Source organism: Macrobrachium rosenbergii, chromosome 3 (assembly GCF_040412425.1).
Source record: "Macrobrachium rosenbergii isolate ZJJX-2024 chromosome 3, ASM4041242v1, whole genome shotgun sequence".
In the NCBI taxonomy this organism is placed as follows: Eukaryota; Metazoa; Arthropoda; class Malacostraca; order Decapoda; family Palaemonidae; genus Macrobrachium; species Macrobrachium rosenbergii.
Genome location: NC_089743.1, coordinates 10,208,349 through 10,223,720, shown reverse-complemented (window position 1 = coordinate 10,223,720; position 15,372 = coordinate 10,208,349). Strand labels below are relative to the sequence as shown.

At 35.3% G+C, this 15,372-nt stretch overlaps 1 protein-coding gene across 1 annotated transcript; it reads left to right on the top strand.

Moving 5' to 3' along the window:
* The first annotated feature begins 642 nt into the window (after positions 1-642).
* Positions 643-15,106, top strand: LOC136852578 (superoxide dismutase [Cu-Zn]-like). The gene is made up of 5 exons (XM_067127397.1): positions 643-780; positions 3,422-3,650; positions 9,341-9,461; positions 10,243-10,427; positions 14,215-15,106. Exons 2-5 carry the CDS (start codon positions 3,528-3,530, stop codon positions 14,383-14,385), a joined length of 600 nt encoding a protein of 199 aa, XP_066983498.1. The 5' UTR covers positions 643-780; positions 3,422-3,527; the 3' UTR covers positions 14,386-15,106.
* Positions 15,107-15,372: the final 266 nt, after the last annotated feature.

The following is a 15,372-nucleotide window of genomic DNA, read 5'->3' as shown; positions in this document are numbered from 1 at the left end:
ATTTGAACATAAAAACAGTTATGCAAGTCTGAAATATATAGTACTACAGGAGACGATAAGAACAATTGCAACTACTGACAAAGTCATTCGTTTTCCGACTCTTTGGTCATTCTAAGATTATAATTTCCAGTCATAAGAGTCAAGCTGAATAAACGTGGCAATATACGTTGCATCTTGTACTGCCTGCTCTTGGAACTCGACTTGCAGTAGCTTTTTACTGCTGTACCAGCTATTTTAAAAACTATTATTGTTGATTTTGTTTTTAAGCGAAAGTTCGTGTGACATCTTTGGTATCTCGGAATAAGTGATTTCTTTATTTTTGAGGATATACATGATTAGCTCTCTTGGTTGGGTGATTCTTCTAAACTAGGCCCACTAATAAAACAAAACATTGCTAACTCCGGACACTTCATGTGCTTCACGGTCGTGTAGGTACGGTCATTAATGATGTATACTTCTTTCTCAATGAATTTCCTCCCTTACTGAATCATCCTATTGAATGGTAAAACAGTGATCTTTCGCAAAACAGTACAGAAAACACCGTCATTTTGCAATACTCAGATTTTTGGGAAGGATGACGTGGAGGGATGAAAATAGCAGAAAGCAGTGAAAGGGAGCAGGTTGCGGGGGCGGGGACCGGATGGAGGGAAGCGAGGTGTCCGGACATGGATCTCGCAGACCCTCAGTAAGCCGCCAGACATCGTAGCTGTTGGAAGTGTACTCGAGACAATCTACAAGTATAGATATTATTGTTGTGTTGTGTTTAACTATATTTATTAGGTAAGTTGTGAGTCATATTTGATTATGTATTTAGTATGTAGTTTCTTTGTTTTACTTTTTAATGGCTTTATTTTTAAGTAAACCAGCTTTCATTAGTTTTTTTATAGGCCTAGGTTACTGTGCATAACTGGGTCCTGCATGTCCCATTAGAAAGGTGTGGAGTTTTCACTAAATTTTACTAAACTACTGATAGTACTCGTAAGTGATATCTATATTATTCTTAAGAGGGTGCATTAACAAGGATCCTTCAAAAGTCTCTTCGGCGGGAAGTTCAACTGGTTGCCATTTGTCAATCACAGGCAAACGCTTTAGGTCATAACTTGATCGTTGAGCGTTATTTTGCATGGGGACAATTTCGAGAGGTGAGACAGCTCAGCTCCATCATAGGAACTACGTGCAGGTGGATACGACTAGAGAGAGGAAGGGCAAATGAGAACGCAGCATGCGAATGAAATACCTCTTTGCACTGTTGTTCACTCGCTACAGTGTTACCGGAATGGAGTAAGTGGCAGATACGAGCGTGCATTCGCAATAAATGAAGCATTAATGCCAGCACACCTGTAATGTTAAAATTGAAAATGGAGCACAAGTTAATTTGTTACCAGCCCAATACCTCTATTGCTCTTGTCTTAGCCTTGTGGTTTTCTCATGTTTATTTCTTAGATTATGTACTGGAGGCCAGTCGGCTGCCATGTTAGGCCCATAAACCTCTCATCTTTCAGTATTCATAAGTCTTTTGTCGGTATCCTGTAAGGTGTTCTATTGTACCTTAGAATTTTTTGTGGGGTTGGGGGGAGGCTGGGGTTGCAGGAGGGTTTAGTCTTGAGTAGCCTGTAAAGGACGGTTTGACCCTGAGCATGAGATGAAGTCATGAGGAATCTTTTCTTGACTGGAATGTTGCCGAACGTGATTGATCGGGAGCAAAGCGACAGCATAATAAATTTAAAATTCTGCGCAAATACCCCAACGGTTCAGATAGCTTACGATTGAACAAATGGCTGCAAAAGTGAAACAACAGAGTTATGTTAGAAACTTAGGCGCTGGTGTTTTCTTAATTCTATGCACGCTCCATAAACTCCAATATCAGTGTTTTGTAAAACAGATTATATCTAATCCTTTGAATAATTGTAAACTTAAACATAAGAGCTTCTTCATCGGGGTAAAACATGTTTGTAGTTGGTTGTCGTCCTTTAAAAAGTTGTCTTGTAGAAATGTAAGCAAAGCATTACTTACTTAAAGAGTTCGATGAGTGCAAAAATTGTAAAGGAAATGAGAAAATTAGGTTAGACCGATGATAACAATTGAAACCGTGGATAATAGGTCTAACACGTGGAACTTCAGAAAGTTATTTTGTTTTATGAAACAGTCGTGTATATAAATTAACCATGGTGAAAAAGTTGCTTATTGATATTATTTTAACAAAATTATAAAATATTTTGCTTTGAAGAATGCCGCATGTAACTTGAATGAGACATGGTACATATGGTTTTGATATAACCCACTAAAGTGTCTGACACGTTAATATCATGACACCTAGTTCTCACAAGCAAAGCAGTATAAGGACACTAAAGGCCTTCATTCTGTGTTTTACCCAGTGTATTTTTGTGCACTCCAGTCATTCATTCTGTTTTACCCAGTGTACTTTTGTACAGTCCAGGCCTTCATTCTGTGTTTTACCCAGTGTATTTTTGTACAACTAGCTTTCCCCTAGTTAAAACCAGTTATCAAGGACAACAAATGTGATATCTAGTTTCAGCTAGTTCAAACCAGTTCTGATTAATTATGGTATTAGATATACTGTACACACACACACACACACACACACACACACACATATATATATATATATATATATATATATATATATGTATATATATATATGTATGTGTGTGTGAGAAGTATAGTGTGTGAGAGAGAGAGAGAGAGAGAGAGAGAGAGAGAGAGACTGAAAGTCGTCGTTTCAATTACAAAACGTTAATTGGAAACTAACGAAGTCGTTTTCTCTACATCCGGTGGCTTTTTTTTAGAGGTTTACAGTGATAATGTCACAATGAGTAGAACAACATTCAGCTATAACCAGACCTCAGTTGGGTAGAAGAAAAAAATACCAGTTTGTGGTTTTTCAGTTTGATCTTTAAGAAAACCAAAGGACTAGTTAATACTAAGATCCAATTTCTCTTTTGACTGTGTATTTGTTAACATTACATGTTTTTACATTTATATGTTCATATATATATATATATACATGTATATTATATATACACCTATACATACATATGCATATATAGACAGATAGATAGGTAAACAGAGATATAGGAGGCTCATTAGCAACTGCTTTACACACTACATCATTCACCTCTATCTTGTACACAAGTGCCTCCTCAGGTATATATTAACTTTCCCACGCCTCTTCTGCCTCATCTGCCTAGCACGTGCCTAAAGTTTTCTGCCTGACTCGTAAATCGAGGTGGGTAAGTAAACTGTATGAGCACCTTAGAAACAGTTACTCAGTTAAAGAGAAATACGGTGCAGGCAGATTTGGCTGTAAATATGGGGCTCATATGAAGTGTTGCTTGAGATTGTGGTCGCCATATGATTTACCAGGTATATAATTAATGGCAAAATCTTTTTCATTTTGCAGATTCCAAGTCAGGAGAACCAAGTGTAATAAAGCCTCAACAACGAGCGTCACCGGATCCAAATTAAGAATTTAATTGTCTCACTGAACAGCAAGAACCACAAGGAACATGGGCAAGTGTACCACAGTGGTGCTTTATTTGATAGCTGTGATTGTCTTGATGGGAGCAGGCGCCCTGATTGGAGCGGTGTGCGTTTGGTTCTTGGCACCTAGGGAAGCACCTGTGCATGGGGTAAGAGAAATTCTCTCCTTTTCATTTGCTGAATTCATATCAAATTGTAATTCAGAATACATGACATTTCATTGTTTAAATCTGGCAATGTAGGAAAACCCCGTTGACTGTGGAAATGTTCTAATGGCGTCGTAATCATAGTGTGTTTTTTCAAAATATTCATATGTATGCCTGGGAAAAAGGAAGAGTGTCAGGCTTACATAAGTGGAATGAGTATTGTGGGTAGTTAAGTGTGGAGGCTGGAAGAGAAGCAGATTTGAATGGTGCGAGGCTAGATGTGAGGGTAGCAGACCAGAGGCTTGAGTTCCCGCTGCATTTTGGTAATACTTGGTTGAGTGGCTAACTAGGGCTTGTTAGATATATCAGGGATAAGGAAAATGTTCCAGAGGGAGAGGTGAGAGGCATTATGGAAAGTGATGGAGAGCATTGCAAGTTTTATAAAGGTGGCGTCAGCTGTCAACTTGGTTTGCAACAAGTCTTTTGGGAGGAGTTTGCTACCCCATTTGCAGTACCCAAGTACTGCCAACTTATATACACACACACACACACACACACACACACACACACATATATATATATATATATATATATATATATATATATATATATATGTGTGTGTGTGTGTGTAATCTATGTGTGTGTGTGTGTGTATTATATGTATATATATAATATTACGTTCGTCGGTCAGTTATTTACTTTAATAATTAATTCATTGGAGTTATATCGCCTTGCTTTACCAAGACCCACATAATTCTGCCATTTAAAGCCAAATAAAGCTCTAAAGGACAGAGAATGAAATGGATTAGGTCGCCAGCTGAAAACTAGTATCACAAAATAGAAGTTTATTAGACAACCACATGAATTAATTAAGTAAACTTACTGGAAAACTAGTTTAAACGAAAGTAAAATAAAAGGAAATGGATTATTTGCAGGAGCTAACAGCAGCCCAAAATATTAGTCCTAATCAGGACAGATACCTCAGTGCTAAATGTAATGATTGTAACAGATTTAATACTCCTCTTTAATCGATGAATGCAGTGAACGTTAAACCGTGGCTTCTTGGCAGTGATGATGCGGATTCTTCTCCAAACACGAGATGTCCAGTCTCTGGGTATACACACGTCTGGAAAACATCCAGATAACAATCTTGCACTAAAGAAGCTCTCACTCGTCATTAATTAATCACAAGGGATGAATCTTATATCAAGAATGGTACTTTTAACACCATGGAGGTTAAGTTATGTGATTTCACTAGACAACAATGACTGCACTTAATATATGACTTTATAAATAGGATATGCTTTACTAGGGGTTCTTAGTAGGGACTGCATAAGAGATGAATGTTTGAACAAGGAAAATGAGACATTCACTTGACGAGAAAGAAAACTGGGAGTAATTTTCACAGTCCAACTTACTGCTGGGTTAAATAATGCAGTGATCAGTTGCATTAAGATTCCTTGGTCCGTGTGGAGTAACACTTGCCCCCACATCATGGGGACAAAGGGTGGAGAACAAAGAGTGCTCAGAGAAACCTGAGCACGACCAGTCGTGGTCGAAGTGGGCTGAGAGTCTCGCGATGTGGGGTTGACTTTGGTCGCTTGTCTTCACGCTCTCCCCCAAAAGCCTACTTTGGGCTTGGTCATAGATCTTGTCTGGAAAATGACAAAAGTTCACCAGTACATAGGTCAAAGAAAAGGCGACACGGTACACTGCAGAGAAAAAGACTGGCAAAGAGACGTGTGCAGATATGTACAGTTAATAACTTAAGATATAAACACACGGAACGGAATTTGAACGTACAGCAGTGATGGACGATATTCGAACTTTTTCTGTAATCTATGATTTAGAAGGCTTTTATGGTCTGCAACCTATGGCTTTTCGGTTACTTTCACCTTAAAATGGATATTATAATAATATAGTGATGTGTTATATGTGCACATTGCTAAAAGTATAAGGTACAGAGTAATGACAAGAGTAATACAGTAATCTTTTGCCAACCAAGCATTAGGATGATAAAGAAAAGGCTCCGGAAGAAATGAAAACCATATTATTGGAAAAGTTAGATTCTGTTTGTTCATAAGACAACTTCATATCGGTAATGGACTATGAAAAATGAAATTTCAGTTATGAATCCCACTTATAATTAAATAAGTGAACACTCTCTGATCTGTTTTTGTCCCCGGGTGGAAACATGTTCGGGTTTAAACCCATCCTTATTACATATAGTTCCCCTACCTTTGAGTATAACTCAGAGGCCCTGACTTCTTATTCTACTACGCAAATGCTGTTGATTGTAAACTATCTCTTCTTTATATAATACTTATATTTGGATTAATATATTTACTGTAGATTGATTGATATGTATTGATTTAACTATTTCAGTGGACATATCTACGACATACATTTAATATGTAATTTATGCTGATAGTAATCATTTCGTCATACATTTGTGAGAAATTTTACCTTGTAAAAGAAGTAATCGGTTACTCAGTGGGTTAATGAAGATTATTGAAAGCTGAAACTGAGGGAAGAAGAAAAGAATCGAGTGATTATGCATTAGCCCGTATAAGAATGGCATAGTAGAGTTATAGCCTCGGCATTAGCGCAACTATATTACAGTAAGGAATATGAGGAAAGATCTTCCAGTGAAGAAGTAGCAAACTTGTCCCTAAAATCTGGCATTAATTTAGCATATCTTGAAAACTTACACTAGAGCAGCAAGATGAGTGGAGTGTGGATCTCTGTACACATATTTCAGCTCTGATTACAACTCAGAGGACAAAATATCTCTCTCTCTCTCTCTCTCTCTCTCTCTCTCTCTCTCTCTCTCTCTCTCTCTCTCTCTCTCTCGGAAAAATGCATATAATTTCACATAACGCTTGGTTAAAGTTGTGTTTTTCTTACACAGTCATTACTACTGCAACGTCTTGCGCAGTGTGACTTCTTCAGCGAGAAAAACTTAAGGATTCAGTAACTGATCCAAGTTCGTTTCCAAGAACCTAAGGCCTCAGTTTCAAGGATGTACTTTTTGCGCTGATGCACGCCTCCCTATTTTTAGAAACAAGGGCCAAGACGGGCCAAGAACCTGTCAACTATATCATTTCTGTTATAACTTATATGTATTACATGAATACATTAGATATTTACGTAACATTTATTTAACTTATTGCATTTTATACATAAAACCGCCTTTTTATTACCATATCACATTGAAGGCAACGCTATATTAAGATATCTTTATAACATGGTAGGTCATAAGTCATAATGAAACCACATATAATTCAACTTTATGGCAACGGTTGTCTTGACAGGATTTGAGGCAAGAAAATTATATTCCCGATACATCCTGAGCTCTGTCGTAATTTTTCTTGATTGTCCTTTAGACAAATATTTTGATACCTACCTACACAATGGAAAACTTCAGACCCTGAAAGACGAAGCACGTCTCCATTTATATGTATCAGCCCTTTTTTGGATAACTTTTGAGTTTTCTGTAAAAAAAAACTATTAATATGGCTTTGTCTGTCCGTCCGCACTTTTTCTGTCCGCACTTTTTTTTGTTTTCCTTCAGATCTTAAAAACTACTGAGGTTAGAGGGCTACAAATTGTGATGTTGACCATCCACCCTCCAATCATCAAACGTTCCAAATTCCAGGCCTCTAGGCTCAGTAGTTTTTATTTTATGTAAGGTTAAAGTTAGCCATGATCGTGCTTCTGGCAACGCTTTAGGAAATGGCAACACCGGGCCGTATCTGAAAGTTTAATGGGCCATTATACCGAGACCACCGAAAGATAGATATATTTTCGGTGGCCTTGGTTATACGCTGTACAGAAAACTCGATTGCGCCGAAGAAACCTCGGTGCATTTTTTGCTTGTTTCTTATAAATCTTACATCACACCATTAACAAGATTCCTGCTGATAGCTTGGCCTCACTTCAGCCGACCCTAAGGTTGTTGCCCTGGCTTTGCGATAGATGCAATTTTGGCCATTAGTCTCGTGCCACTGCACTGGCGCTTCAAGAACCATTTGTACTTTGGAGCCTTGATAAACGTAAGAACCTGTCTCAATGTTTTTTAATCATAGTAGCTTGAGTGGAATTCAACTTCTGTGGAATTTTCTCCTATTCGTCGTTTCTTGGGGCTCCAAGTTTTCTGTTTTACTAGCCAAGGAGACAAATTCTCTCTCTCTCTCTCTCTCTCTCTCTCTCTCTCTCTCTCTCTCTCTCTCTCTCTCTCTCTCTCTCTCATGATTAAGGGGATTTGGAATATTTTATGTTAGTGTTGATTGCCATAAAGTGGTATCAAAAGATCAACGCAGCAGTGAAATTTTCTTAGGGACAACCTAATTATTAGTTGGTACACACACGCACACATGTACACACACATATATATAATATATATATAATATATATATATATATATATATATATATATATATATATATATATATATATATATATATATATATATATATATATATATATATATATATATATATATATATATACACACACAGTTCAGGTGTAAAGCTTTACTCGCCATCCGTGTATGATTACAAGTACCGTAATAAAATACCGTAATAAAAACACCCAACGAAAAAGTTAACCGAGTATCTACGTTCAATGAAGTCAGACTTTGTGAAGAAGACCAACGAAAGTCATTGGCTAATGAATATTGAAGTAGATTTGCAGTGCTAGAACCCTTATCCATGTTGAAACTAGGAATAAGGACTGGATTAACATAAGGAATGTATAGGAAGGTGCTGGAAAAATGCTGGAATGTGGCGTAACAGGACAGTGACCTAGGATATCAGGTGAGGTCTAGGATATAATAAAAATCAGACAAGTTTAAAAAGTTCTTGTCGAAAATTTTCAGGGAGGGTTAGAAGAATGCAAGTAGATCACGTTCTGTAATCAAGTTTTAATAGTGAAGATAAACAGTATGCAAGAAGAGCTCTGGTAACACTGGTGTTATGGTTGCCAACAGGATTGTTTATGAAATATCCACAGGTGAGAAGTTGAGGTAAATTCCTACGAAATGGAGGAATAAGTCAGTAATAACATCAAAAGACGGAAGACAGTGGCGGGTAAATATTATGTGGGGGTCACGAATAAGATGTTGAGGTATAACTTGACACTTCACGTACTGGCGAGATTGTTTTGCAAAATGATAAGTTGGGAAGTGAGAAAGCCCGATGCTTGGGAATTGAAAGTCATAGCAAAGTCATGCAAGTAACTGCAGATATATACAGCCATTGCCGTCTAGATACTCAGACGGCAATGATACAGCCCAGGGCTTGGGACCAGGTAGCAGTTTAAAACGAATTTTAAGTTCTCCTTTTATACTTGTACTATATTGCAGTGCCTGTATATTTATTTTTTATTATGCATCAACATTAAAATTTATTCCTTTATACAAAATTGTACAAGTGAACACGGAGTGTATTGTTATGAAACGACTTTCGAATGTTAATGGAAATTTCAAAATAGCTTGGATTATGATTTACTGCGAAGGATAATGAAATATTCTGTATGATTAGAGTATTTTTGGAATTTGACTTTTTGAAAATAGATCAATAGATAATATAAACTGGACAGAACCCAGAAAGTAACATAGTTATATAATTGTATATATAGGACATGGATATACTCCTAGATATTAAGTCCTACCGTACTTCTTTGTTTCACAGATCCAGGAAGTCCGGCACGCCCTCTGTGTCTTCAACAGCGGCAGTATCTATGGAACCATTCAATTAACGGAAGTAGGTGCTAATCCAGACAACGAGCTCACTATAAAAACCAACATTACAGGTAAGACTTGCATTTGTGCACGTGGTCGCTGCAAACAGTTAAATCGCACAAGGAATGTAATAATCTGCTCTGTGCTGACAACTAGTAAATAAACAAATGGAAAGTAAATAGAGAATGTAAAAAATAGATATAAACTATGAGCTTTTTATATTATGTATTACCAAAGATTATGTAGTTGATCTTCCTTTCATTTTCAACTTAATTTTTTCTCAATCATATGCGTGGCAGTATGAAAGATGCACTCTAAATAAATTGCACGTATACGTAAACTTAGCCTAGTGATATTCACATACGTCACTCATTGTTCTTTGATTAGACGTCACCATTCAGTGGCCTCAGATGTGGAATCCCTCAAGAGTTAATCCTGCAGTGCTTTTAGTTTTCTGTCCGCCCTCAGATCTTAAAAGCTACTGAGGCTAGAGGGCTGGAAATTGGTATGTTGATCATCCACCCTCCAATAATCAAACATACTAAATTGCAGCCCCCTAGCCTCTGTAGTTTTTATTCTATTTAATGTTAAAGCTAGCCATGATCGTGCGTCTGGCACCTCTATAGGTGCCAATAACACACGCCACCACCGGGCCGTGGCTGAAAGTTTCATGGGCCGCGGCTGAGAGTTTCATACAGAAAACTCGATTGCGCAGGAGAAACTTGGGCGCATTTTTTATTTGTTTATGCTTTGAAATTATAACGGGATAGTATTCCACCTTTCAAGTTATTTTCAGCCAGCAGCAATCCAGTGTCCCCTTGCATGTTTTTAAAGTAGCTGGAATTTTTACAGGGATCCCAGAAGGACTTCATGGGTTTCACATTCACGAGTGGGGCGTACCAGCCGATGGTGACTGCAAGAAATGTGGAGGTCACTTCAACCCCAAAGGCCTCAAGCATGGCAGCCCCAGTGACTCGGAACGACATGTGGGCGACCTTGGAAACATCAAAGTGACATCAACAACCACTGAAGTAGAGGTAGATTGGGTCATTTTTCTGTTGTGCACCATTTTATTAATGTTAACAAGAAGGAGGTTCATGAACAGTTCTTGAGGTGACTGTCTGGGTCTTCTCTCATCTCAGATACTAACTTACTTGCGCCTTGCTTGGCGCGCAGTATTCAGCCGCTAGCGTTTTAATGTGGCATTGGTCATCGTCTCTTTCATCTCTGAAGCCATTCCCATGAAAAGGAAACGACGTAATGGATGAAATGTGGAAGTACTGCATATATATTTTATATATATATATATATATATATATATATATATATATATATATATATATATATATATATATATATATATATAAAATCACAGAAGGAAACGGAGTCTGCTATATATATATATATATACATTATATATATATTCCATATTTTCGTGATTCAGTTATATATATATATATAATATATATATATATATATATATATATATATATATATATATATATATATATATTATGGATGGATGTATACAGGCACCGTGACTGGGTAGTTCAGTGATCAAATTAATTTCACTAAATCTTCTAGGGTGTAGTAGATATATATATATATATATATATATATATATATATATATATACATATATATACATACATACATACACAGTGGTACTTACGTTCCAACTTCTTTTATGACTTGTGTGGCTTGGTTGGCTGTACTCTTGTCTTTCAATTGAAAGACCTGGATTCGATCTGATGTGAATCAGAAATTTATTTCTGTTCCACACGTGATTGTGTGTTGATTATATATATATATATATATATATATATATATATATGTATATATATATATATATATATATATATATATATATATATATATATATTATAGATATATATATATATGTATAATACATACTAATACGAAATAGATAGCAGAAAATGCGAAAGTTAATTACATTCAATAAACCATAACTTAGAACATTAACGCTCGAATCAGAAACATGCAAGCAGAAACTACAGATGCATGCAGACCGGGCTTAGGTCCATGTAGCAGGGAAAATGAATTCTTCACTACTACATACATCTGAGAAACTTGCAAGTTTTATACAGAATTTAACAGTAGAAGTGACAGAAATTAGAAATGAAGTCAGTAATCAACAACAAGAAGGCGCAAGAATTGCATGTGTATTTATACATCTCTTGTATTGTCCATCATTGTCGTCACGTTTTGCAAGTTGCAGTCTTCAGCTCTTTGCAATTACTCTAAGTTAATTTCATGAACATCAAGAAAATATTATATGTAATGTAAAATAATATACTGTATACACTTATAATTGATATTATATAATGCTAATATTCAGGATGCGTAATGTACCTTCATAATTTATATAGTAAGTATTATGATACTTGAGAGTAGTTATATATTTAATGGATAATTATATTGACTCACATACAAAAGATCTATAAAAGCTGAAGAATACTAAGGTTTAGACATTAGAAAACTTAAACAAAATATCTAATTCATTATTTAAGTTATATTGATGGATGGCAGACGCTTTCTTCAGTTTAATTTATTTATAAGTTTTCTAAGCAGCCATGTTGGAAATGTGTAATGAATAATTATTTATAAATATTTATAATAATTATAATAACTATTTATAAAAATTTGTCACTTAGAAATAACATCTTCACCTTCCATACGAGTAGAGCAAAACTGCGCTCATTTTGACTCCCTAAGTCATGTTAGGGAGTCATGTCTTATGGCGTGTTAGAGTAGGAGGCAGGAAGTCCTAGGATTTCAAAATTAATATCTCTTCTTTCGTCCTAAATTTTAGTAAAAAAAAGTTATTAATTTTTTATATCAATAATGGTCTTCATTGTTATCGGAAACTTTAAGTATTCTAGAACACATTAAATTAACATCAAATAACATGACTCTGGTGTTCAGTGATAAATCATCAGTAAACCTGAATTCGTTCTTATATCTAAGTTTACCTTCAGATGAATTACAGTGTAAGCATTCAGAGTCCTAAAAATGTAAATAAAAATTGGCAGTCTTAGGGCCATAATTAGCACCCATAGGGATGCTTATTTTGGTTATGGGATTCTATTATAAAATTCAATATATTTATTGTTAAACAGAATTTTAATATTCTAACAAATGCTGAGTCAGTATATTTATTATATAAGGCCGCAATAGATCTATAAATATTATAATGAGATCATCACGTCGCAGCGTAGTTTCCAGAGTACTGGAATGGTTGTTAGATGAGCGAATCCATTCTTATTTTTACTATTATTTTTAATGATCCAGTTATTTTTTTATTATTAATTATAGTATAAATTTTATCCAGATCAACAATAATATTAATATTTTTATTATTGCTCTTAACTGAGCTCGTTATATATCTCAATTTTGGTGTGGTAAATATGGAAGGTAAATTGTGTGAAGAAGACAGCACTTTTTACGACATAAGTACGTCAACAAATAACTTATTAACGTTTTCCTGTTCGGTATTGCAAATCTCAAAGTTATTGCTAGTTACTATTTGTGACGTTAAAACTTGAGCATAATTTCTTTTAAACTTATCTAAAAACAATATCACATTCTCTCTGAATATTTTACTTTTCTGGAAAAGAAAACTATTGTGCCGGCTTTGTCTGTCCGCCCGCGCTTTATTCTGTCCGCACTTTTTCTGTCCGCCCTCAAATCTTAAAAACCACTGAGGCTGGAGGGCTGCAAATTGGTATGTTGATCATCCACCCTCCAATCATCAAACATAGCAAATTGCAACCCCCTAGCCTCAGTGGGTTTTTTTTTTATTCTATATAAGGTTAAGGTTAGCCATAATCGTGCTTCTGGCAACGATATAGGATAGGCCACCACGAGGCCGTGGTTAAAGTTTCATGAGCCGCGGCTCATACAGCATTATACCGAGACCACCAAAAGGTAGACCTGTTTTCGGTGGCCTTGATTATACGCAGTAGCCGCTGTACAGAAAACTCGATTGCGTCGAAGAAACTTCGGTGCATTTTTTACTTGTTTTATTTTGTTATTAAAATTTATCTTACATGGAAGGGTATTAGAAGTATTATTAATTTTATACTTAATATTTTTTATCAGTTTAATTTTCCATTCTATAATTAACCAATATCAATACTGAGTTTATAAGGTTATATTTGTATTCGGTAATTCAGTTATTAGTATGGTAATCATTTTATTTTTATTTAATTTAGGTATGAGTCTGAATTTAGAGCTAAGCTTAAAAATAATAACAAGATTTATTATTATAAGAGAGCATCTAAATTACCTGCCGTTCCATGTTTATGAAAATCATCTTTAAAACTGCTGTCTTCACATGGACAAGACATTTCTTCTACATCTCTAATATTGAAGTCCTTAGCATTAGCATACCCTTATGCAAACTAATATACTTGTGATAGACTTGAAAACCGTGACTGCAGTTTCATAAGGTATATTGATAGGTATATCAAACTGTAATTTAGCCAACAGTATGCCATCTCATGAATGGTTTTATGTATATAAAAGCAGTAAAATTTAGCGTAAAATCTCGAAGATAAGACTTAGAAACTCAAACACTGTATATGAGAAGAAAGGGCATTTTAATCGAATAGGCTTCGTATAATATGCGGATTTCTAGGAAGAAAGTTTACTAAAAATTTTTGACGAATGTATCTAGCGACATGAGATGTTTATTGAAGGTTTCCCCTGCTGGAAAAGTTTGTAAAATTCAAGCTATTTGCATGTGTAATGATATCACTCTTATATTATGAAACAATTTTTAAAAATTTTTCTAATTTGCAGATTGTGGACCATGAGGCCAGCCTTTGGGGAAGTGATTCCGTTGTAGGTCGATCATTTGTAATTCACGAAAATGAGGATGATTTAGGAAGTAAGGACGACCAAGAATCCAAGAAGACGGGCAATGCAGGAAGACGCTTAGCATGTTGCACCATTTACCTCGTAGGAGCTTGAAGAACAGACTGAGCATTCAAGTATTTTAGCTGGTTCCTGACTTATTTGACAAAGGTCGACTCGTGAATGCATATAGCTCAGACTGTTCCTGTTTCCAGTACAAAAGATACCTTAGACATCGTCTTAGAAAATACCTTAGACATTGCGGGGGGTTGATAGATCGAAGTAGATCTCAGCCCCTTGAAATTGCCTATATTTGTCTTTCAATCTTTGTTTTTCTCGTATATACTTTAACTGAGCACTGATTCTTACCATATTATGTGTAACCTTTGTGTAATCCAGACGCCCAAAGTGAGAATCACTAAATTACTCTTCGTAACTTTAGTCTAGTACAAAAGGAGGCTGGTGCACTTACAATTAGATGCCTGGTGTATCAGCCTCTGGTCGCTTATGACTCAGTTAGCCTTGTTCAGGCTAATTCCATTCATATATTTCAGTAGACTGATGTAGAATCATTAAAGTTTTGTTAATCTTCTAAGTTTACTATGTTTTTTATATCTAGCACAAAGATAATATTGTTTTTACAGGGTATAGCTGTATATACAGCCTAGGTTTAAAGGTGTATGTGCAATTACATTTATACATGGTGCTTCAGGCATATATATGCTTTCCATGGACAGGAAGAGAGCTCGGTGAAGAAAAATCGAGAACATAAAATGTAAGTGGTGACGCTTGACCAGCAAGTAAAAGTACATTAAATTATAAACTTTATAATGACCAATTATGGTATTGTTTTTAAAGTACAGTTAATGTATCCTTAGCCGGAAGTAGCCAGCTGTATATACAGTAATTATATATATATACATATATATATATATATATATATATATATATATATATATATATATATATATATATACATACATACTGTATATGTAATATATAATTATATATATATATATATATATATATATATATATATATATATATATATATATATATAGTGTATATATATAATATATATATATAATATATATTATATATATA

What these genes read in the sequence shown, in the direction of transcription:
- LOC136852578 (XM_067127397.1), top strand. Translation starts at nt 3,528, where the DNA reads ATGGGCAAGTGTACCACAGTGGTGCTTTATTTGATAGCTGTGATTGTC. An exon ending in GGGAAGCACCTGTGCATGGG is followed by an intron (nt 3,651 to 9,340) that starts GTAAGAGAAATT and finishes TTTGTTTCACAG; the next exon opens with ATCCAGGAAGTCCGGCACGC. An exon ending in TATAAAAACCAACATTACAG is followed by an intron (nt 9,462 to 10,242) that starts GTAAGACTTGCA and finishes GAATTTTTACAG; the next exon opens with GGATCCCAGAAGGACTTCAT.